General features: G+C 41.1%; 1 protein-coding gene across 1 annotated transcript in view; it reads left to right on the top strand.

Moving 5' to 3' along the window:
* Window positions 1–26253, top strand: part of LOC139750831 (C-Maf-inducing protein-like) — a 342875-nt gene that overhangs the window by 298236 nt on the left and 18386 nt on the right. The window contains exons 8-10 of the mRNA XM_071665605.1: window positions 4862–4954; window positions 15097–15253; window positions 17211–17324. Coding sequence (XP_071521706.1) covers window positions 4862–4954; window positions 15097–15253; window positions 17211–17324 — 364 coding nt within the window. The remainder of the gene's footprint in view (window positions 1–4861; window positions 4955–15096; window positions 15254–17210; window positions 17325–26253) is intronic.

Here is a 26253-nt window from a genome sequence, read left to right as displayed (position 1 = left end):
TCCATCTGTTTTCTAAGTATTTCTCACATACATTCTTCACAGCAAACATTTGATCCACACATTCTCTACCACTTCTGAAACCACACTGCTCTTCCCCACTCTAATGCTCTGTACATGCTTTGACCCTCTCAATCAATACCCTACCATATAATTTCCCAGGAATACTCAACAAACTTATACCTCTATTATTTGAACACTCACTTTTATCCCCTTTGCCTTTGTACAATGGCACTATACATGCATTCTGCCAATCCTCAGGCACTTCACCATGAACCATACATATGAATATCTTCACCAACCAGTCAACAACACAGTCATCCCCTTTTTTAACAAATTCCAGAGCAATACCATCCAAACCCGCCGCCTTGCTGGTTTTCATCTTCCGCTAAGCTTTCACTACCTCTTCTCTGTTTACCAAATCATTCTCCCTAACCCTCTCACTTCGCACACCACCTTGACCAAAACACCCTATATCTCCCACTCTATCATCTAACACATTCAACAAACCTTCCAAATACTCACTCCACCTCCCTCTCACTTCACCACTACTTGTTATTACCTTCCCATTTGCCCCCTTCATCAATGTACCCATTTTTTCTCGTCTTATGAACTTTATTTATCTCCTTCCAAAACATCTTTTTATTCTCCGTAGAATTTAATGATACTCTCTCACCCCAACTCGCATTTGCCCTCTTTTCCACCTCTTGCACCTTTATCTTGACCTCTTGCCTCTTTCTTTTATACATCTCCCAGTCATTTGCACTATTTTCCCGCAAAAATCATCCAAATGCCTCTCTCTTCTCTTTCACTTATAATCTTCTTCATCCCACCACCCACTAGCCTTTCTAATCTGCCCACCTCCCACCTTTCTCATGCCACAGGCATCTTTTCTGCAAACCATCACTGCTTTCCTGCATACATCCCATTCCTCCCACACTCCCCTTACATCATTTGCTGTCACATTTTTCCATTCTGCACTCAATCTCGCCTGGTACTTCCTCACACAAGTCTCCTTTCCAAGCTCATTTTCTCTCACCACTCTCTTCACCCCAACATTCTCTCTTCTTTTCTGAAAACCTCTACAAATCTTCACCATCGCCTCCACAAGATAATGATCAGACATCCCTCCAGTTGCCCCTCCCAATACATTAACATCCAAAAGTCTCTCTTTCATGTGCCTATCAATTAACACGTAATCCAATAGTGCTCTCTGGCCATCTCTCCATCTTACATATGTATGCTTATGTATATCTCTCTTTTTTAAACCATGTATTCCCAATCACCAGTCTTTTTTCAGCACACAAGTCTACAAGCTCTTCACCATTTCCATTTACAACACTGAACAGCCCATGTACACCAGTTATACCCTCAACTGCCACATACTCACCTCTGCATTCAAATCACCCATCATTATAACTCGGTCTCGTGCATCAAAGCTGCTAACACACTCACTCAGCTTCTCCCAAAACACTTGCCTCTCATGATCTTTCTTCTCATGGTCAGGTGCATATGCACCAATAATCACGCCTCTCCATCTACTTTCAGTTTTACCCATATCAATGTAGAGTTTACTTTCTTACACTCTATCACATACTCCCAGAACTCCTGCTGTATTGCTACTCCTTCCTTTGCTCTTGTCCTCTCACCAACCCCTGACTTCACCCCCAAAACATTCCCAGACCACTCTTCCCCTTTACCCTTGAGCTTCACTTCACTCAGAGCCAAAACATCCAGGTTCCTTTCCTCAAACATACTACCTATCTCTTCTTTTTTCTCATCTTGGTGACATCCACACTCATTTAGACACCCCAATCTGAGCCTTTGAGGAGAAGGATGAGCACTCCCCGCATGACTCCTCCTTCTGTTTCCCCTTTTAGAAAGTTAAAATACAAGGAGGGAAGGGTTTCTAGCCCCCCCTGCTCCTGTTCCTTTTAGTTGCCTTCTACGAAATGCGGGGAATGCGTGGGAAGTATTCTTTCTCCCCTATATATATATATATATATATATATATATATATATATATATATATATATATATGTATATTTTTTTTTTTTTTGCTTTGTCGCTGTCTCCTGCGTTTGCGAGGTAGCGCAAGGAAACAGACGAAAGAAATGGCCCAACCCACCCCCATACACATGTATATACATACGTCCACACACGCAAATATACATACCTACACAGCTTTTCATGGTTTACCCCAGACACTTCACATGCCTTGATTCAATCCACTGACAGCACGTCAACCCCGGTATACCACATCGCTCCAATTCACTCTATTCCTTGCCCTCCTTTCACCCTCCTGCATGTTCAGGCCCCAATCACACAACATCTTTTTCATTCCATCTTTCCACCTCCAATTTGGTCTCCCTCTTCTCCTCGTTCCCTCCACCTCCGACACATATATCCTCTTGGTCAATCTTTCCTCACTCATTCTCTCCATGTGCCCAAACCATTTCAAAACACCCTCTTCTGCTCTCTCAACCACGCTATTTTTATTTCCACACATCTCTCTTACCCTTACGTTACTTACGCGATCAAACCACCTCACACCACACATTGTCCTCAAACATCTCATTTCCAGCACATCCATCCTCCTGCGCACAACTCTATCCATAGCCCATGCCTCGCAACCATACAACATTGTTGGAACCACTATTCCTTCAAATATACCCATTTTTGCTTTCCGAGATATATATATATATATATATATATATATATATATATATATATATATATATATATATATATATATATTTTTATCCCTGGGGATAGGGGAGAAAGAATACTTCCCACGTATTCCCTGCATGTCGTAGAAGGTGACTAAAAGGGAAGGGAGCGGGGGGCTGGAAATCCTCCCCTCTCAATTTTTTAATTTTCCAAAAGAAGGAACAGAGAAGGGGGCCAGGTGAGGATATTCCCTCAATGGCCCAGCTCTCTGTTCTTAACGCTACCTCGCTAACGCGGGAAATGGCGAATAGTTTGAAAAAAAAAAAAAATATATATATATATTTCTTTCTTTCTTTTAAACTATTCGCCATTTCCCGCGTTAGCGAGGTAGCGCTAAGAACAGAGGACTGGGCCTTTTTTGGAATATCCTCAACTGGCCCCCTCTGTTCCTTCTTTTGGAAAATTTAAAAAAAAAAAAAAAAACGAGAGGGGAGGATTTCCAGCCCCCGCTCCCTCCCCTTTTAGTCGCCTTCTACAACACGCAGGGAATACGTGGGAAGTATTCTTAATCCCCTATCCCCAGGGATATATATATATATATATATATATATATATATATATATATATATATATATATAATATGGGTATATTTTATATATATATATATATATATATATATATATATATATATATATATATATATATATATATATATATATATAATATGGGTATATTTGAAGGAATAGTGGTTCCAACAATGTTGTATGGTTGCGAGGTGTGGGCTATGGATAGAGTTGTGCGCAGGAGGGTGGATGTGCTGGAAATGAGATGTTTGAGGACAATATGTGGTGTGAGGTGGTTTGAACGAGTAAGTAATAATAGGGTAAGAGAGATGTGTGGTAATAAAAAGAGTGTGGTTGAGAGAGCAGAAAAGGGTCTTTTGAAATGGTTTGGTCACATGGAGAGAATGAGTGAGGAAAGATTGACCAAGAGGATATATGTGTCAGAGGTGGAGGGAATGAGGAGAAGTGGGAGACCAAATTGGAGGTGGAAAGATGGAGTGAAAAAGATTTTGAGTGACTGGGGCCTGAACATGCAGGAGGATGAAAGGCGTGCAAGGAATAGAGCAAATTGGATCGATGTGGTATACCGGGGTCGACATGCTGTCAATGGATTGAACCAGGGCATGTGAAGCGTCTGGGGTAAACCATGGAAAGTTCTGTGGGGCCTGGATGTGGAAAGAGAGCTGTGGTTTCGGTGCATTATTACATGTCAGCTAGAGACTGAGTGTGAACGAATGGGGCCTTTGTTGTCTTTTCCTAGCACTACCTTGCACACATGAGGGGGGAGGGGGTTGTTATTTCATGTGTGGCAAGGTGGCGATGGGAATGAATAAAGGCAGAGAGTATGAATTATGTACATGTGTATATATGTATATGTCTGTGTGTGTATATATATATGTATACGTTGAGATGTATAGGTATGTATATTTGCGTGTGTGGACGTGTATGTATATACATGTGTATGTGGGTGGGTTGGGCCATTCTTTCGTCTGTTTCCTTGCGCTACCTCGCTATATATATATATATATATATATATATATATATATATATATATATATATATATATATACACACTATTCGCCATTTCCCACATTAGCGAGGTAGCGTTAAGAACAGAGGACTGGGCCTTTGAGGGAATATCCTCCCCCGGCCCCCTTTTCTGTTCCTTCTTTTGAAAAATTATAAAAAAACAAGAGGGGAGGATAAAAATTATAACACCTGTCAACAAGTAGAAAATACAATATAACTTGTCAGAGGTAGTCTTTATGTGCACTTTTATAACTAAATGACAAGATCATTTGGATTATCAGGCTATTAATTACAGTAGCATGAATTCACAAGAGCTCATACAAACTGAAAAATTAATACAGATTTGTGTACGTATGATTTTTTCATTATCATTGAATTCACTTGCATCCTGCATGTTGATGAACTGTTTAATATTAGGAGAGAATATCTTTGTTACTACTGTGAGTGTATTACCTTTGACCATATCAAGAAAGGCCTAATTACTACTGCCTATCTGCTACAGCATTTATGCTATTTTGTATAATTCTTTGAGAAACTGTTATTTTTCAAGTTCCAACACCAAGATGCTAGTCTACACACTACTCTCTCTTGTCATCCTGCAGCTGTGAGTATGATGACTGGAGACCTGGCCTGGCACAGCTCCTACAACCTATCCCTTTCCCTGATGTGGCACTTGCAGATGAGGAATTCATCAGGTCAGTTTGTTCAAGAACATTACTTTCATCATGTCATATTTTTGTTGGGTATAAATGTTTCATGTATTTAAGCACAATTGAAGTCAGAATTTCTTGCTAGTTAATATTTTTTAATGCGGTAAAAAAATGTTAAGGTTATTTGGGGTGAAGTTAGAGGAGAGAAGAGATCTGAAAAGATTTGTTTTGTCAATAAGAGGGCCTGTTATAAGATTATCAGTTACAAAAGAATATGAAATTGTAGAATGCCAGGTACAAAAAAATATGAAAATGTAGAATGCCAAGTTATTAGAGGAAGCTATTTTTGCCCGAAGGCAGAGAGATGTATCAGTAGAAGAGATAATGTCACACTGTCTTAGGATAAAGGAGCCATTTGCTTCACAAAGAGCATACTTGTAACAGTTTCAAGCAGAGATGAAAAATTAATGTAGGTCAACAGAACATTCTCTGGGTCTGACAAAACTGGTCTCTTGTCTAAGTGTCCTCAGAACAGGATTGGTTGAACTACGGATTTGAAGAACAGGTAATCTAAGAGAAAGATAGGATATATACCTCCATTCCCACAACAATTACCTCGTCTATATACTCTCAATAGAGACCAAAGCAATACCTATGACGTGGTGGTAATTTACCCAAGAAAATAAAAGTAATATTTATGTAATTTAGTCTGGCCAGAGCTTACTAAGTGCTAAAACTGTAATTTCCAAGGGGCACCCAGAGGAGGGGGTACAATAAGTTTAGAAACATACATGATGAACCACCTGGAGACAAAATTGAGCAAATATAACATGAAAAATTACGTGAAAAATGAAATAATGCAATGTTGTATGGTTGCGAGGCGTGGGCTATGGATAGAGTTGTGCGGAGGAGGGTGGATGTGCTGGAAATGAGATGTTTGAGGACAACATGTGGTGTGAGGTGGTTTGATCGAGTAAGTAATAATAGTGTAAGAGAGATGTGTGGTAATAAAAAGAGTGTGGTTGAGAGAGCAGAAGAGGGTGTTTTGAAATGGTTTGGTCACATGGAGAGAATGAGTGAGGAAAGATTGACCAAGAGGATATATGTGTCAGAGGTGGAGGGAACGAGGAGAAGTGGGAGACCAAATTGGAGGTGGAAAGATGGAGTGAAAAAGATTTTGAGTGATCAGGGCCTGAACATGCAGGAGGGTGAAAGGCGTGCAAGGAATATATATATATATATATATATATATATATATATATATATATATATATATATATATATATATATTTTTTTTTTTTTTATACTTTGTCGCTGTCTCCCGCGTTTGCGAGGTAGCGCAAGGAAACAGATGAAAGAAATGGCCCAACCCCCCCCCCCATACACATGTACATACGTCCACACACGCAAATATACATACCTACACAGCTTTCCATGGTTTACCCCAGACGCTTCACATGCCTTGATTCAATCCACTGACAGCACGTCAACCCCTGTATACCACATCGCTGCAATTCACTCTATTCCTTGCCCTCCTTTCACCCTCCTGCATGTTCAGTCCCCGATCACACAAAATCTTTTTCACTCCATCTTTCCACCTCCAATTTGGTCTCCCTCTTCTCCTCGTTCCCTCCACCTCCGACACATATATCCTCTTGGTCAATCTTTCCTCACTCATTCTCTCCATGTGCCCAAACCATTTCAAAACACCCTCTTCTGCTCTCTCAACCACGCTCTTTTTATTTCCACACATCTCTCTTACCCTTACGTTACTTACTCGATCAAACCACCTCACACCACACATTGTCCTCAAACATCTCATTTCCAGCACATCCATCCTCCTGCGCACATCTCTATCCATAGCCCACGCCTCGCAACCATACAACATTGTTGGAACCACTATTCCTTCAAACATACCCATTTTTGCTTTCCGAGATAATGTTCTCGACTTCCACACATTTTTCAAGGCTCCCAAAATTTTTGCCCCCTCCCCCACCCTATGATCCACTTCCGCTTCCATGGTTCCATCCGCTGACAGATCCACTCCCAGATATCTAAAACACTTCACTTCCTCCAGTTTTTCTCCATTCAAACTCACCTCCCAATTGACTTGACCCTCACCCCTACTGTACCTAATAACCTAATAATACATATATTACAGAGGTATAAGTTTGTTGAGTATTCCTGGTAAATTATATGGGAGGGTATTGATTGAGAGGGTGAAGGCATGTACAGAGCATCAGATTGGGGAAGAGCAGTGTGGTTTCAGAAGTGGTAGAGGATGTGTGGATCAGGTGTTTGCTTTGAAGAATGTATGTGAGAAATACTTAGAAAAGCAAATGGATTTGTATGTAGCATTTATGGATCTGGAGAAGGCATATGATAGAGTTGATAGAGATGCTCTGTGGAAGGTATTAAGAATATATGGTGTGGGAGGCAAGTTGTTAGAAGCAGTGAAAAGTTTTTATTGAGGATGTAAGGCATGTGTACGTGTAGGAAGAGAGGAAAGTGATTGGTTCTCAGTGAAGGTCGGTTTGCGGCAGGGGTGTGTGATGTACGTCTCCATGGTTGTTTAATTTGTTTATGGATGGGGTTGTTAGGGAGGTGAATGCAAGGGTTTTGGAAAGAGGGGCAAGTATGAAGTCTGTTGTGGATGAGAGAGCTTGGGAAGCGAGTCAGTTGTTCGCTGATGATACAGTGTGTGAAAGAAGAAAGTTAAGAGTAAATGTGAATAAGAGCAAGGTTATTAGGTACAGTAGGGTTGAGGGTCAAGTCAATTGGGAGGTAAGTTTGAATGGAGAAAAACTGGAGGAAGTAAAGTGTTTTAGATATCTGGGAGTGGATCTCGCAGCAGATGGAACCATGGAAGCGAAAGTGAATCATAGGGTGGGGGAGGGGGCGAAAATCGTGGGAGCCTTGAAGAATGTGTGGAAGTCGAGAACATTATCTCGGAAAGCAAAAATGGGTATGTTTGAAGGAATAGTGGTTCCAACAATGTTGTATGGTTGCAAGGCGTGGGCTATGGATAGAGTTGTGCACAGGAGGGTGGATGTGCTGGAAATGAGATGTTTGAGGACAATGTGTGGTGTGAGGTGGTTTGATCGAGTAAGTAATGTAAGGATAAGAGAGATGTGTGGAAATAAAAAGAGCGTGGTTGAGAGAGCAGAAGAGGGTGTTTTGAAATGGTTTGGGCACATGGAGAGAATGAGTGAGGAAAGATTGACCAAGAGGATATATGTGTCGGAGGTGGAGGGAATGAGGAGAAGTGGGAGACCAAATTGGAGGTGGAAAGATGGAGTGAAAAAGATTTTGAGTGATTAGGGCCTGAACATGCAGGAGGGTGAAAGGTGGGCAAGGAATAGCGTGAATTGGATCGATGTGGTATACCGGGGTTGACATGCTGTCAGTGGATTGAATCAGGGCATGTGAAGCGTTTGGGGTAAACCATGGAAAGTTGTGTGGGGACTGGATGTGGAAAGGGAGCTGTGGTTTCGGGCATTATTGCATGACAGCTAGAGACTGAGTGTGAACGAATGGGGCCTTTGTTGTCTTTTCCTAGTGCTACCTCGCACACATGAGGGGGGAGGGGGATGGTATTCCATGTGTGGCGAGGTGGCGATGGGAATGAATAAAGGCAGACAGTGTGAATTGTGTGCATGGGTATATATGTATGTGTCTGTGTGTGTATATATATGTGTACATTGAGATGTATAGGTATGTATATTTGCGTGTGTGGACGTGTATGTATATACATGTGTATGGGGGTGGGTTGGGCCATTTCTTTCGTCTGTTTCCTAGTGCTACCTCGCAAACGCGGGAGACAGCGACAAAGCAAAATAAAATATAAATAAAAATATATATTATCCCTGGGGATAGGGGAGAAAGAATACTTCCCACGTATTCCCTGCGTGTCGTAGAAGGCGACTAAAAGGGGAGGGAGTGGGGGGCTGGAAATCCTCCCCTCTTGTTTTTTTTTTTTTAATTTTCCAAAAGAAGGAACAGAGAAGGGAGCCAGGTGAGGATATTCCCTCAGAGGCCCAGTCCTCTCTTCTTAACGCTATCTTGCTAACGCGGGTAATGGCGAATAGTTTGAAAGAAAGAAATATATATATATATATATATATATATATATATATATATATATATATAGTTGTGGGAGTATGTGATAGAATGTAAGAAAGTAAATTCTCGATTAATATGGGTAAAATTGAAAGTTGATGGAGAGAGGTGGGTGATTATTGGTGCATATGCACCTGGGCATGAGAAGAAAGATCATGAGAGGCAAGTGTTTTGGGAGCAGCTAAATGAGTGTGTTAGCGGTTTTGATGCACGAGACCGGGTTATAGTGATGGGTGATTTGAATGCAAAGGTGAGTAATGTGGCAGTTGAGGGAATAATTGGTATGCATGGGGTGTTCAGTGTTGTAAATGGAAATGGTGAAGAGCTTGTAGATATATGTGCTGAAAAAGGACTGATGATTGGGAATACCTGGTTTAAAAAGCGAGATATACATAAGTATACTTATGTAAGTAGGAGAGATGGCCAGAGAGCGTTATTGGATTACGTGTTAATTGACAGGCGTGCGAAAGAGAGACTTTTGGATGTTAATGTGCTGAGAGGTGCAACTGGAGGGATGTCTGATCATTATCTTGTGGAGGCTAAGGTGAAGATTAGTATGGGTTTTCAGAAAAGAGGAGTGAATGTTGGGGTGAAGAAGGTGGTGAGAGTAAGTGAGCTTGGGAAGGAGACCTGTGTGGGGAAGTACCAGGAGAGACTGTGTACAGAATGGAAAAAGGTGAGAACAATGGAAGTAAGGGGAGTCGGGGAGGAATGGGATGTATTTAGGGAATCAGTGATGGATTGCGCAAAAGATGCTTGTGGCATGAGAAGAGTGGGAGGTGGGCTGTTTAGAAAGGGTAGTGTGTGGTGGGATGAAGAAGTAAGAGTATTAGTGAAAGAGAAGAGAGAGGCATTTGGACGATTTTTGCAGGGAAAAAATGCAATTGAGTGGGAGAAGTATAAAAGAAAGAGACAGGAGGTCAAGAGAAAGGTGCAAGAGGTGAAAAAAAGGGCAAATGAGAGTTGGGGTGAGAGACTATCAGTAAATTTTAGGGAGAATAAAAAGATGTTCTGGAAGGAGGTAAATAGGGTGCGTAAGACAAGGGAGCAAATGGGAACTTCAGTGAAGGGCGTAAATGGGGAGGTGATAACAAGTAGCGGTGATGTGAGAAGGAGATGGAATGAGTATTTTGAAGGTTTGTTGAATGTGTCTGATGACAGAGTGGCAGATATAGGGTGTTTTGGTCGAGGTGGTGTGCAAAGTGAGAGGGTTAGGGAAAATGATTTGGTAAACAGAGAAGAGGTAGTAAAAGCTTTGCGGAAGATGAAAGCCGGCAAGGCAGCAGGTTTGGATGGTATTGCAGTGGAATTTATTAAGAAAGGGGGTGACTGTATTGTTGACTGGTTGGTAAGGTTATTTAATGTATGTATGACTCATGGTGAGGTGCCTGAGGATTGGCGGAATGCGTGCATAGTGCCATTGTACAAAGGCAAAGGGGATAAGAGTGAGTGCTCAAATTACAGAGGTATAAGTTTGTTGAGTATTCCTGGTAAATTATATGGGAGGGTATTGATTGAGAGGGTGAAGGCATGTACAGAGCATCAGATTGGGGAAGAGCAGTGCGGTTTCAGAAGTGGTAGAGGATGTGTGGATCAGGTGTTTGCTTTGAAGAATGTATGTGAGAAATACTTAGAAAAGCAAATGGATTTGTATGTAGCATTTATGGATCTGGAGAAGGCATATGATAGAGTTGATAGAGATGCTCTGTGGAAGGTATTAAGAATATATGGTGTGGGAGGCAAGTTGTTAGAAGCAGTGAAAAGTTTTTATCGAGGATGTAAGGCATGTGTACGTGTAGGAAGAGAGGAAAGTGATTGGTTCTCAGTGAATGTAGGTTTGCGGCAGGGGTGTGTGATGTCTCCATGGTTGTTTAATTTGTTTATGGATGGGGTTGTAAAGGAGGTAAATGCAAGAGTCCTGGAAAGAGGGGCAAGTATGAAGTCTGTTGGGGATGAGAGAGCTTGGGAAGTGAGTCAATTGTTGTTCGCTGATGATACAGCGCTGGTGGCTGATTCATGTGAGAAACTGCAGAAGCTGGTGACTGAGTTTGGTAAAGTGTGTGGAAGAAGAAAGTTGAGAGTAAATGTGAATAAGAGCAAGGTTATTAGGTACAGTAGGGGTGAGGGTCAAGTCAATTGGGAGGCGAGTTTGAATGGAGAAAAACTGGAGGAAGTGAAGTGTTTTAGATATCTGGGAGTGGATCTGTCAGCGGATGGAACCATGGAAGCGGAAGTGGATCATAGGGTGGGGGAGGGGGCGAAAATTTTGGGAGCCTTGAAAAATGTGTGTTAGTCGAGAACATTATCTCGGAAAGCAAAAATGGGTATGTTTGAGGGAATAGTGGTTCCAACAATGCTGTATGGTTGCGAGGCGTGGGCTATGGATAGAGATGTGCGCAGGAGGATGGATGTGCTGGAAATGAGATGTTTGAGGACAATGTGTGGTGTGAGGTGGTTTGATCGAGTAAGTAACGTAAGGGTAAGAGAGATGTGTGGAAATAAAAAGAGCGTGGTTGAGAGAGCAGAAGAGGGTGTTTTGAAATGGTTTGGGCACATGGAGAGAATGAGTGAGGAGAGATTGACCAAGAGGATATATGTGTCGGAGGTGGAGGGAACTAGGAGAAGAGGGAGACCAAATTGGAGGTGGAAAGATGGAGTGAAAAAGATTTTGTGTGATCGGGGCCTGAACATGCAGGAGGGTGAAAGGAGGGCAAGAAATAGAGTGAATTGGAGTCATGTGGTATACAGGGGTTGACGTGCTGTCAGTGGATTGAAGCAAGGCATGTGAAGCGTCTGGGGTAAACCATGGAAAGCTGTGTAGGTATGTATATTTGCGTGTGTGGACGTGTGTATGTACATGTGTATGGGGGGGGGGGTTGGGCCATTTCTTTCGTCTGTTTCCTTGCGCTACCTCGCAAACGCGGGAGACAGCGACAAAGTATAAAAAAAAAAAAAAAAAAAAAATATATATATATATATATATATATATATATATATATATATATATATATATATATATATTTGTGGAAAGGAACTTGGATGTTTTGGCTCTGAGTGAAACGAACCTCAAGGGTAAAGGGAAAGAGTGGTTTGGGAATGTCTTGGAAGTAAAGTCAGGGGTTAGTGAGAGGACAAGAGCAAGGGAAGGAGTAGCACTACTCCTGAAACAGGAGTGGTGGGAGTATATGATAGAGTGTAAGAAAGTAAATTCTAGATTGATATGGGTAAAACTAAAAGTGGATGGAGAGAGATGGGTGATTATTGGTTCATATGCACCTGGGCATGAGAAGAAAGATCATGAGAGGCAAGTGTTTTGGGAGCAGCTGAGTGAGTGTCTTAGTAAGTTTTGATGCACGAGACCGGGCTATAGTGATGGGTGATTTGAATGCAAAGGTGACTAATGTGGCAGTTGAGGGAATAATTGATGTACATGGGATGTTTAGTGTTGTAAATGGTAATGGTGAAGAGCTTGTACATTTATGTGCTGCAAAAGGACTGGTGATTGGGAATACCTGGTTTAAAAAGAGATATACGTAAGTATACGTATGTAAGTAGGAGAGATGGCCAGAGAGCATTATTGGATTGTGTTAATTGATAGGTGCATGAAAGAGAGACTTTTAGATGTTAATGTGCTGAGAGGTGCAACTGGAGGGATGTCTGATCATTATCTTGTGGAGGCGAAGGTGAAGATTTGTAGAGGTTTTCAAAAAAGAAGAGAGAATGTTGGGGTGAAGGGAGTTGTGAGAGTAAGTGAGCTTGGGAAGGAGACTTGTGTGAGGAAGTACCTGGGGAGACTGACTATAGAATGGAAAAAGGTGAGAACAAAGGACGCAAAGGGAGTGGGGGAGGAATGGGATGTGTTTATGGAAGCAGTGATATCTTGTGCAAAAGATGCTTGTGGCATGAGAAGCGTGGGAGGTGGGCAGATTAGAAAGGGTAGTGAGTGGTGGGATGAAGAAGTAAGATTATTAGTGAAAGAGAAGAGAGAGGCATTTGGACGATTTTTGCAGGGAAATAATGCAAATGAGTGGGAGATGTATAAAAGAAAGAGGCAGGAGGTCAAGAGAAAGGTGCATGAGGCAAAAAAGAGGGCAAATGAGAGTTGGGGTGAGAGAGTATCGTTAAATTTTGGGGAGAATAAAAAGATGTTTTGGAAGGAGGTAAATAAAGTGTGTAAGACAAGGGAACAAATGGGAAAGTCAGTGTAGGGGGCTAATGGGGAGGTGATAACAAGTAGTGATGATGTGAGAAGGAGATGGAGTGAGTATTTTGAAGGTTTGTTGAAAGTGTTTGATGATAGAGTGGCAGATATAGGGTGTTTTGGTCGAGGTGGTGTGCAAAGTGAAAGGGTTAGGGAAAATGATTTGGTAAACAGAGAAGAGGTAGTAAAAGCTTTGCGGAAGATGAAATCCGGCAAGGCAGCGGGTTTGGATGGTATTGCAGTGGTATTTATTAAAAAAGGGGGTGACTGTATTGTTGACTGGTTGGTAAGGTTATTTAATGTATGTATGACTCATGGTGAGGTGCCTGAGGACTGGCAGAATGCTTGCATAGTGCCATTGTACAAAGGCAAAGGGGATAAAAGTGAGTGCTCAAATTACAGAGGTATAAGTTTGTTGAGTATTCCTGGTAAATTATATGGGAGGGTATTGATTGAGAGGGTGAAGGCATGTACAGAGCATCAGATTGGGGAAGAGCAGTGTGGTTTCAGAAGTGGTAGAGGATGTGTGGACCAGGTGTTTGCTTTGAAAATGTATGTGAGAAATACTTAGAAAAGCAAATGGATTTGTATGTAGTATTTATGGATCTGGAGAAGGCATATGATAGAGTTGATAGAGATGCTCTGTGGAAGGTATTAAGAATATATGGTGTGGGAGGCAAGTTGTTAGAAGCAGTGAAAAGTTTTTATCGAGGATGTAAGGCATGTGTACGTGTAGGAAGAGAGGGAAGTGACTGCTTCTCAGTGAATGTTGGTTTGCAGCAGGGGTGCATGATGTGTCCATGGTTGTTTAATTTGTTTATGGATGGGGTTGTTAGGGAGGTGAATGCAAGAGTTTTGGAAAGAGGGGCAAGTATGCAGTCTGTTGTGGATGATAGAGCTTGGAAAGTGAGTCAGTTGTTGTTCACTGATGATATAGTGCTAGTGGCTGATTCGGGTGAGAAACTGCAGAAGCTGGTGACTGAGTTTGGTAAAGTGTGTGAAAAAAGAAAGCTGAGAGTAAATGTGAATAAGAACATATATATCCTCTTTGTCAGTCTATCCTCACTCATTCTCTCAATATGCCCAATGCATTTTAACACACCTTCTTCTGCTCTCTCAACCACACTCTTTTTATTACCACACACCTCTCTTACCCTTTCATTACTTACTCGATCATACCACCTCACACCACATATTGTCCTCAAACATTTCATTTCCAACACATCCACCCTCCTTTGCACAACACTATCTATAGCCCATGCCTTGCAACCATATAACATTGCTGGAACCACTATTCCTTCAAACATGCCCATATTTGCTCTCCGAGATAATGTTCTTGCCTTCAACACATTTTTCAACGCTCCCAGAACCTTTGCCTCCTCCCCCACCCTGTGACTCACTTCTGCTTCCATGGTTCCATCCGCTGCTAACTCAATTCCCAGATATCTAAAACACTTCACTTCCTCCAATCTTTCCCCATTCAAACTTACCTCCCAATTAACTTGCCCCTCAACCTTTAACTGGGGGCAGGGGAGAAAGAATACTTCCCACATATTCCCTGCATGTTGTAGAAGGTGACAAAAAGGGGTGGGAGAGGGAGGCTGGAAATCCTCCACTCCATTTTTACTTTTCTAAAAGTAGGAAGAGATGTAGACCAAGTGAGGAGTTTTCCCTCTTAGGCTTAGTCATCTGTTCTTGAATAATACCTCGCTAATCCGGAAAATGGCAAGTATATCTGAAAATGAATATTGTCGATAGCATTTCGTCTTGCAAAGACATATAATCTTATTTTCATGATAGATAACAGAACTTTTGTACTTTTTATACATATATCACTTAATCTGATTTTGACTCATATGTCACACAGAGAAATCCTGCCTGTTGTTGAGCAAATAGGGACTGATCCTCGATGTGAAGTCCACCAAATGGTGCTAGGTACACGGGATGACAAGGAGGGATGGCTTAATGTTCTTTGTCCTTCTTCTCTTGCCTGTGTTGATGAAGGTTCAGCTTGGGCTTCTGTCGTAAGTATGAATATCTAACATTGTCAGAATACCTTTGTCAATTTAACCCATTTTCTGTGTTGGTCCCATATATCATATATAGCCCCAGTGTATGACTTTTTAAAAAACATATCTTTGTTTTATTTTTGTATGCCAGATGTAAGACTCATTCCTTCTAAAACACGTAATATATATTACAATACACTAAATTTGCCCTCACATGTGTGATAAGGCTCACAGATATTTTTTCAGGCAAGTCAAGCCACAGTCAGTTCTGCCTACTTTATGATGCATCCCTTGTTATAGAACAAATATGTACACACTTGCTTTACTATACCAATATCATATTCCACATACAATCATACATATATGCAGTTTCTTTGTACAATAATGCTGTTTTTCTTAATGCAAATGATTAAATGACTGATGTTTTGGCCCTTAAGATATATGTACATATATTTACATATTAACACACTATACTCCTTTTTTCAGCTACTGCTTTATGTATGATACACCTCAAAACATGGATCCTGAGACACCCAATTCTTCCTCATGATCGATTTTAGCCTCTTCCAGTATATTAATATAATCATGTATGTCGTTTCTTACATCAAAAACATTTTCACTCCAGATCAATGGCATTTCAGAGGAATGTACTATCCATATCCACAAAATGAGAGATTTATTGGTATACACATCTTCAAACAGCATGAATTTCACTTTAACTCTCTTAAAGAGAACATCCAGCACTGGTCTTATTTTCTGCAGTTTGCCATTACCTGTAAGCTTCTTGTTGTCAGTAAGATGAATAAGCCAGAAAAGTTGCAGAAAGCATCTCAGGGCATATTTTTCCAGATAAACATCAACTCAAATATCTCAGTGGCAGTCCAATATTCATTTATTTTATGTTTCTCATGGGCCATCATCATCAATACACACAAAAAACTTATACTGTGCATATCATCTCTGGTGCAAGTGAACTTGGATAGCCTGCTGCTTGGAGTTTTTGGCTGTCTTTCCTTCACAAACAATTATACCAATTTGTTTCAGTCATTATCGTGTTTATAAAAAGACTATCATGATACTTTAAGAAACAGTCCAGTCATAATTCTCAGTGACAGAACAAAAGCACCTATTACATTGTACTTACTTTTATCAAAAGCAAATTGTGTTGAACTGAAGTTAGCAACATACATTTATACCCACAAGGAAAGTGGCTGATGTGACAGTTACTTCTCACCGCTAGCAATATCATGCTCTTCTACACCCCTTTGTTCTTCCACATCTTCATGAAAGCTACGTCCACTTGGTTCACTATCACTCTCCTCAAGAAATGAATTACTCAAGGATAACTAATAAGTCCATGTAATGATCTATTTTTCTATAAGTTTCATGCAAGGTGAAACTGTTGTACTGTATACTTCAACACTGTGATGGTTACAATCCACCTGAGCAGAAAAAATATGGACTAATGTACGGAAGTACTATCAGAAAAGCCAATAAATGACTTCTGAATAATCAAGACTCCTAAGGCTGTGTGTGCACTATTGATAATAAAATCCCAAGTATGGGATACTCGGTCAACTCCTGGAGGCAGAGCATCTCATATATGAGATATCATCAGTCAATGGGCAAACATATTAAAAACAATTCTTTTCATCTTTTTCTTTCAAAAGATAAATAAATATACAAAATATTTCATAGGGTAACAGTGAATCAAGTCTACTTTAGAAAATTATGCATCACTGCCCTTTTACTATCCTTAGAGCTCATGGCTGGAAACCCAAATTAATTTCACAAAAATGTACAGACCTGAATGAAGTTTACCCACTTTATAGAATTAGGAATGTTTCAGAAGATGACAAGTACAAAAGAGCGTGTTTGGCATATTTGTATTTCATTAAAAGCTTCATTCACATTTGCATGATGAAAATGAAACATGGAGATGATGAGAAACTAAGAATAATATTAATTCTAGCTGCAGACACTCATCGCATGCTGCTGCAAGAGAAAGAAGTTCCTAGGGATGCTGGCTAAATCGCTGGGTGCTTGCATGCTGTTAGCCCTCAGAGGGAATGCTACTGCCCAGGAAGTAAGTATATTATACTTGAATTTATTGTAACTCTTTACATCATATACATTCTGCATTTATTTTAACCCTTTACATCATATATATTCTGCAATTCTGTTAAGATTAATTGGGACTAACAGATCATTGTTTGTAATTCTATCATGTATTTATGGATAGATTACCCTTCTTTTAGGCACATTAAGGGTGTATTGAGAATAGTTTATAAATTCTTACTTATAATTACTGATTTTTTTTTTTTTTTTTTTTTTGCTTTGTCGCTGTCTCCCGCGTTTGCGAGGTAGCGCAAGGAAACAGACGAAAGAAATGGCCCAACCCACCCCCATACACATGTATATACATACGTCCACACACGCAAATATACATACCTACACAGCTTTCCCTGGTTTACCCCAGACGCTTCACATGCCCCGATTCAATCCACTGACAGCACGTCAACCCCAGTATACCACATCGCTCCAATTCACTCTATTCCTTGCCCTCCTTTCACCCTCCTGCATGTTCAGGCCCCGATCACACAAAATCTTTTTCACTCCATCTTTCCACCTCCAATTTGGTCTCCCTCTTCTCCTCGTTCCCTCCACCTCCGACACATATATCCTCTTGGTCAATCTTTCCTCACTCATTCTCTCCATGTGCCCAAACCATTTCAAAACACCCTCTTCTGCTCTCTCAACCACGCTCTTTTTATTTCCACACATCTCTCTTACCCTTACGTTACTTACTCGATCAAACCACCTCACACCACACATTGTCCTCAAACATCTCATTTCCAGCACATCCATCCTCCTGCACACAACTCTGTCCATAGCCTATGCCTCGCAACCATACAACATTGTTGGAACCACTATTCCTTCAAACATACCCATTTTTGCTTTCCGAGATAATGTTCTCAACTTCCACACATTCTTCAAGGCTCCCAGAATTTTCGCCCCCTCCCCCACCCTATGATCCACTTCCACTTCCATGGTTCCATCCGCTGGAAGTGCAAAGTGGAAAAGGTTTTCTCTTTTTCTTCTCAGTTGAATTTGTAGAGGTAATGGCTTTAATACTTTTATATCATACCTATCAGTAATAATTAAAAATAATTACTGATAGGGTATGATATAAAAGTATTAAAGCCATTACCTCTACAAATTCAACTGAGAAGAAAAAGAGAAAACCTTTTCCACTTTGCACTGCAATGTAATCATGAACTAGATTTCAACACATTCTCCTCTTCTAACCTAATACATAAGTCATTCCTCTATAATATTTGTTACATGTTTATTTCACTCTTACAACAACTATTACCCTGCAATAATATGTATATGTGAAACTATTGCATATTTAAAAGGATAGCTGATCAAAGGAAGGTTGATGTGATTTTTATGTCATGAATTCCTTCATAGTATAAATAGCTGTACTAAGACAATGGTTTTACTGAGGAATGACAAAGCTCAAGTAAGAAGGGATTAATAAAGTAAAGGGATGTGTAATTAGTCACACAAAGTTGTGGAGAAAATGAATGTAGGAAAAATTATGAAAAGAATACATATAAATGTGGTGTTACAGGTAGGAATAGTGTGAGATATGTGTTAGTATATATTAGTAAGTGTAAAGATATGTGGTTACTGCAGTGCCACAAGAAAAAGATGCATATATTTTTGAAGTCACCTGAAAATTGACCTACAATATGCACTTTGCTTGAACAACATCTGATTCAATAGCCAACAGATACCTTTGTCTTTCTTTTGCTGAAAGTAGCCTTTTCTATACGTTTTTTGTTTGCCGAGATGGCAAAGGCAACTGAACCCATAATCAAAGCCATCTCTTTAATGCTCTAAATTTTTTTCATACATATTCACCACTTCCCGCATTAGTGAGGTAGCATTTAGAACAGAGGACTGAGCCTAAGGGGGAATATCCTCACTTGGCCCCCTTCTCTGTTCCCTCTTTTAGAAAATCAAAAACTGGAGGGAAAGATTTCCAGCTCACCACTCCCTCCCCTTTTATTCGCCTTTTACAACACTCAGGGAATATGTGGGAAGTATTCTTTGTTCCCTATCCCCTGGGATTATATATATGTATATTATTATGTTTATATTTATTATACTTTGTCGCTGTCTCCCGCATTAGCAAGGTAGTGCATGGAAACAGACGAAAGAATGGCCCAACCCACCCACATCCACACATGCACATATACATACCTATACATTTCAACATATACATATATATACACACACAGACATATACATATATACACATGTACATAATTCATATGGTCTGCCCTTATTCATTCCCGTCGCCACCCTGCCACACGAAATGACGACTCCCTCCCCCCACATGTGCGCGAGGTAGCACTTAGAAAGAGACAACAAAGGACACATTCTTTCACACTCAGTCTCTAGCTGTCATGTATAATGCACCAAAACCACAGCTCCCTTTCCACATCCAGGCAACACAAAACTTTCCATGATTTACCCCAGACGCTTCACATGTTTTGGTTCAATCCACTGACAGCATATCAACCTCGGTATACCTCACCGTTCCAATTCACTCTATTCCTGGCACGCCTTTCACCCTCCTGCATGTTCGGGCCCCGATCACTCAAAATCTTTTTCACTCCATCTTTCCACCTCCAATTTGGTCTCCCACTTCTCCTCGTTCCCTCCACCTCTGACACATATATCCTCTTTGTCAATATTTCCTCGCTCATTCTCTCCCTGTGACCAAACTATTTCAAAACACCCTCTTCTGCTCTCTCAACCACACTCTTTTTATTGCCACACATCTCTCTTACCCTTTGATTACTTACTCGATCAAACCATCTCACACCACATATTGTCCTCAAACATCTCATTTCCAGCACATTCACCCTCTTCCACACAACCCTATCTATAACCCATGCCTTGCAACCATATAACATTGTCGAAACCACCATTCCTTCAAACATACCCATTTTTGCTTTCCGAGATAACGTTCTCGCCTTCCACACATTTTTCAACGCTCCTAGAACTTTTGCCCCCTACCCCACCCTATGACTCACTTCCTCTTCCAGGGTTCCATCTGCTGCCAAATCCACCCACAAATATCTAAAACACTTCACTTCCTCCAGTTTTTCTCCATTCAAACTTACTTCCCAGTTGACTAGTCCCTCAACCCTACTGTACCTAATAACCTTGCTCTTATTCACATTTACTCTCAGCTTTCTTCTTCAACACACTTTACCAAACTCAGTCGCGAGCTTCTGGAATTTTTCACATGAATCGGCCACCAGCACTATATCATCAGGGAACAACAACTGACTCACTTCCCAAGCTCTCTCATCCACAACTGACTGCATACTTGCCCCTCTCTCCAAAACTCTTGCATTCACCTCCCTAACAACCCCATCCATAAAAATCAAACAACCATGGAGACATCACGTACCCCTGCTGCAAACCGACATTCACTGAGAACCAATCACTTTCCTCTCTTCCTACACTTACACATGCCTTACAGCCTCGATAAAAACTTTTCTACACGTACACATGCCTTACATCCTCGATAAAAACTTTTCACTGCTTCTAGCAACTTGCCTCCCACACCATATATTCTTAATACCTTCCACAGAGCATCTCTATCAACTCTTATCATGCGCCTTCTCCAGATCCATAAATGCTACATTCAAGTCCATTTGCTTTTCTAAGTATTTCTGACATACATTCTTCAAAGCAAACACCTGATCCACACATCCTCTATTAGTGAAAGAGAAGAGAGAGGCATTTGGACGATTTTTGCAGGGAAAAAATGCAAATGAGTGGGAGATGTATAAAAGAAAGAGGCAAGAGGTCAAGAGAAAGGTGCAAGAGGTGAAAAAGAGGGCAAATGAGAGTTGGGGAGAGAGAGTATCATTAAATTTTAGGGAGAATAAAAAGATATTTTAGAAGGAGGTAAATAAAGTGCGTAAGACAAGGGAGCAAATGGGAACTTCAGTGAAGGGGGCTAATGGGGAGGTGATAAGTAGTGGTGATGTGAGAAGGAGATGGAGTGAGTATTTTGAAGGTTTGTTGAGTGTGTTTGATGATAGAGTGGCAGATATAGGGTATTTTGGTCAAGGTGGTGTGCAAAGTGAGAGGGTTAGGGAAAATGATTTGGTAAACAGAGAAGAGGTAGGAAAAGCTTTGCGGAAGATGAAAGCCGTCAAGGCAGCAGGTTTGGATGGTATTGCAGTGGAATCTATTAAAAAAGGGGTGACTGTATTGTTGACTGGTTGGTAAGGTTATTTAATGTATGTATGATTCATGGTGAGGTGCCTGAGGATTGGCGGAATGCTTGGATAGTGCAATTGTACAAAGGCAAATGGGATAAGAGTGAGTGCTCAAATTACAGAGGTATAAGTTTGTTCAGTATTCCTGCTAAATTATATGGGAAGGTACTGATTGAGAGGGTGAAGGCATGTACAGAGCATCAGATTGGGGAAGAGCAGTGTGGTTTCAGAAGTGGTAGAGGATGTGTGGATCAGGTGTTTGCTTTGAAGAATGTATGTGAGAAATACTTAGAAAAGCAAATGGATCTGTATGTAGCATTTATGGATCTGGAGAAGGCATATGATAGAGTTGATAGAGATGCTCTGTGGAAGGTATTAAGAATATATGGTGTGGGAGGCAAGTTGTTAGAAGCAGTGAAAAGTTTTTATCTAGGATGTAAGGCATGTGTACGTGTAGGAAGAGAGGAAAGTGATTGGTTCTCAGTGAATGTAGGTTTGCGGCAGGGTATGTGATGTCTCCATGGTTGTTTAATTTGTTTATGGATGGGGTTGTTAGGGAGGTGAGTGCAGGAGTTTTGGAAAGAGGGGCAAGTATGCAGTCAGTTGTGGATGAGAGAGCTTAGGAAGTGAGTCAGTTGTTGTTCGCTGATGATACAGCACTGGTGGCTGATTCATGTGAGAAACTGCAGAAGCTGGTGACTGAGTTTGGTAAAGTGTGTGGAAGAAGAAAGTTAAGAGTAAATGTGAATAAGAGCAAAGTTATTAGGTACAGTAGGGTTGAGGGTCAAGTCAATTGGGAGGTAAGTTTGAATGGAGAAAAACTGGAGGAAGTAAAGTGTTTTAGATATCTGGGAGTGGATCTGGCAGCGGATGGAACCATGGAAGCGGAAGTGAATCATAGGGTGGGGGAGGGGGCGAAAATTCTGGGAGCCTTGAAGAATGTTTGGAAGTCGAGAACATTATCTCGGAAAGCAAAAATGGGTTGTTTGAAGGAATAGTGGTTCCAACAATGTTGTATGGCTGCGAGGCGTGGGCTATGGATAGAGTTGTGCGCAGGAGGGTGGACGTGCTGGAAATGAGATGTTTGAGGACAATATGTGGTGTGAGGTGGTTTGATTGAGTAAGTAATGTAAGGGTAAGAGAGATGTGTGGAAATAAAAAGAGTATGGTTGAGAGAGCAAAAGAGGGTGTTTTGAAATGGTTAGGTCACATGGAGAGAATGAGTGAGGAAAGATTGACCAAGAGGATATATGTGTCAGAGGTGGAGGGAACGAAGAGAAGTGGGAGACCAAATTGGAGGTGGAAAGATGGAGTGAAAAAGATTTTGAGTGATCGGGGCCTGAACATGCAGGAGGGTGAAAGGCGTGCAAGGAATAGAGTAAATTGGAACGATGTGTTATACTGGGGTCGATGTGCTGTCAATGGATTGAACCAGGGCATGTGAAGTGTCTGGGGTAAACCATAGAAAGTTCTGTGAGGCCTGGATGTGGAAAGGGAGCTGTGGTTTCAGTGGATTATACATGACAGCTAGAGACTGAGTGTGAACGAATGTGGCCTTTGTTGTCTTTCCTAGCACTACCTTGCGCATATGAGGGGGGAGGGGGTTTTCATTTCATGTATGGTGTAGTGGAGACGGAAATGAATAAGGGCAGACAGTATGAATCATGTACATATGTATATATGTATTTGTTTGTGTGTGTATATATATGTATATGTTGAGATGTATAGGTATGTATAGGTATATATATACACACACAGACATATACATATATACACTTGTACATAAAGTCCCCAGAACTTTTAAAGGGGAAGTAAATGTTTATAGTTGTGTTACTGGAGTGATAGTTTTCATGCATGGTGTTATTGACAAGAAAATAGTGAAGTTGGAGAAAAATGTAGCTTAGACATTGAAGCTTATTGATACAGTGGTGAAATTGATGAGAACTGCTATTGACGTTTGTGTGAATAAATTGTACATTTCCTTTTCCATAGCCAGAGGTTGAACCATTATGTGACATTCATTTTTTTTCATTCATTTCAAGCTAAAAGTTTGTTTTCTAAATTGTTTCTTACATTTTTCATATGTATATATATGTATGTGTGTGTGTGTGTGTGTATGTGCGTATGTGTGTGTATGTGTGTGTGTGTGTATATGTATATATATATGTATATTATCCCTGGGGATAGGGGTGAAAGAATACTTCCCACGTATTCCTCGCGTGTCGTAGAAAGCGACTAGAGGGGACGGGAGCGGGGGGCCGGAAATCCTCCCCTCCTTGTATTAACTTTCTAAAATGGGAAACAGAAGAAGGAGTCACGCGGGGAGTGATCATCCTCCTCGAAGGCTCAGAGTGGGGTGCCTAAATGTGTGTGGATGTAACCAAGATGTGAAAAAAGGAGAGATAGGTAGTATGTTTGAGGAAAGGAACCTGGATGTTTTGGCTCTGAGTGAAACGAAGCTCAAGGGTAAAGGGGAAGAGTGGTTTGGAAATGTCTGGGGAGTGAAGTCAGGGGTTAGTGAGAGGACAAGAGCAAGGGAAGGAGTAGCAATACTCCTGAAACAGGAGTTGTGGGAGTATGTGATAGAATGTAAGAAAGTAAATTCTCGATTAATATGGGTAAAATTGAAAGTTGATGGAGAGAGGTGGGTGATTATTGGTGCATATGCACCTGGGCATGAGAAGAAAGATCATGAGAGGCAAGTGTTTTGGGAGCAGCTGAATGAGTGTGTTAGCGGTTTTGATGCACGAGACCGGGTTATAGTGATGGGTGATTTGAATGCAAAGGTGAGTAATGTGGCAGTTGAGGGAATAATTGGTATGCATGGGGTGTTCAGTGTTGTAAATGGAAATGGTGAAGAGCTTGTAGATTTATGTGCTGAAAAAGGACTGATGATTGGGAATACCTGGTTTAAAAAGCGAGATATACATAAGTATACTTATGTAAGTAGGAGAGATGGCCAGAGAGCGTTATTGGATTACGTGTTAATTGACAGGCGTGCGAAAGAGAGACTTTTGGATGTTAATGTGCTGAGAGGTGCAACTGGAGGGATGTCTGATCATTATCTTGTGGAGGCTAAGGTGAAGATTAGTATGGGTTTTCAGAAAAGAGGAGTGAATGTTGGGGTGAAGAAGGTGGTGAGAGTAAGTGAGCTTGGGAAGGAGACCTGTGTGGGGAAGTACCAGGAGAGACTGTGTACAGAATGGAAAAAGGTGAGAACAATGGAAGTAAGGGGAGTGGGGGAGGAATGGGATGTATTTAGGGAATCAGTGATGGATTGCGCAAAAGATGCTTGTGGCATGAGAAGAGTGGGAGGTGGGCTGTTTAGAAAGGGTAGTGAGTGGTGGGATGAAGAAGTAAGAGTATTAGTGAAAGAGAAGAGAGAGGCGTTTGGACGATTTTTGCAGGGAAAAAATGCAATTGAGTGGGAGAAGTATAAAAGAAAGAGACAGGAGGTCAAGAGAAAGGTGCAAGAGGTGAAAAAAAGGGCAAATGAGAGTTGGGGTGAGAGACTATCAGTAAATTTTAGGGAGAATAAAAAGATGTTCTGGAAGGAGGTAAATAGGGTGCGTAAGACAAGGGAGCAAATGGGAACTTCAGTGAAGGGCGTAAATGGGGAGGTGATAACAAGTAGTGGTGATGTGAGAAGGAGATGGAATGAGTATTTTGAAGGTTTGTTGAATGTGTCTGATGACAGAGTGGCAGATATAGGGTGTTTTGGTCGAGGTGGTGTGCAAAGTGAGAGGGTTAGGGAAAATGATTTGGTAAACAGAGAAGAGGTAGTAAAAGCTTTGCGGAAGATGAAAGCCGGCAAGGCAGCAGGTTTGGATGGTATTGCAGTGGAATTTATTAAAAAAGGGGGTGACTGTATTGTTGACTGGTTGGTAAGGTTATTTAATGTATGTATGACTCATGGTGAGGTGCCTGAGGATTGGCGGAATGCGTGCATAGTGCCATTGTACAAAGGCAAAGGGGATAAGAGTGAGTGCTCAAATTACAGAGGTATAAGTTTGTTGAGTATTCCTGGTAAATTATATGGGAGGGTATTGATTGAGAGGGTGAAGGCATGTACAGAGCATCAGATTGGGGAAGAGCAGTGCGGTTTCAGAAGTGGTAGAGGATGTGTGGATCAGGTGTTTGCTTTGAAGAATGTATGTGAGAAATACTTAGAAAAGCAAATGGATTTGTATGTAGCATTTATGGATCTGGAGAAGGCATATGATAGAGTTGATAGAGATGCTCTGTGGAAGGTATTAAGAATATATGGTGTGGGAGGCAAGTTGTTAGAAGCAGTGAAAAGTTTTTATCGAGGATGTAAGGCATGTGTACGTGTAGGAAGAGAGGAAAGTGATTGGTTCTCAGTGAATGTAGGTTTGCGGCAGGGGTGTGTGATGTCTCCATGGTTGTTTAATTTGTTTATGGATGGGGTTGTTAGGGAGGTAAATGCAAGAGTCCTGGAAAGAGGGGCAAGTATGAAGTCTGTTGGGGATGAGAGAGCTTGGGAAGTGAGTCAGTTGTTGTTCGCTGATGATACAGCGCTGGTGGCTGATTCATGTGAGAAACTGCAGAAGCTGGTGACTGAGTTTGGTAAAGTGTGTGGAAGAAGAAAGTTAAGAGTAAATGTGAATAAGAGCAAGGTTATTAGGTACAGTAGGGTTGAGGGTCAAGTCAATTGGGAGGTGAGTTTGAATGGAGAAAAAC

Source organism: Panulirus ornatus, chromosome 10, assembly GCF_036320965.1.
Source record: "Panulirus ornatus isolate Po-2019 chromosome 10, ASM3632096v1, whole genome shotgun sequence".
NCBI classification, from domain to species: Eukaryota; Metazoa; Arthropoda; class Malacostraca; order Decapoda; family Palinuridae; genus Panulirus; species Panulirus ornatus.
Note: the sequence above shows the minus strand (reverse complement) of the source record. Positions and strands in the feature narration are given on the sequence as shown.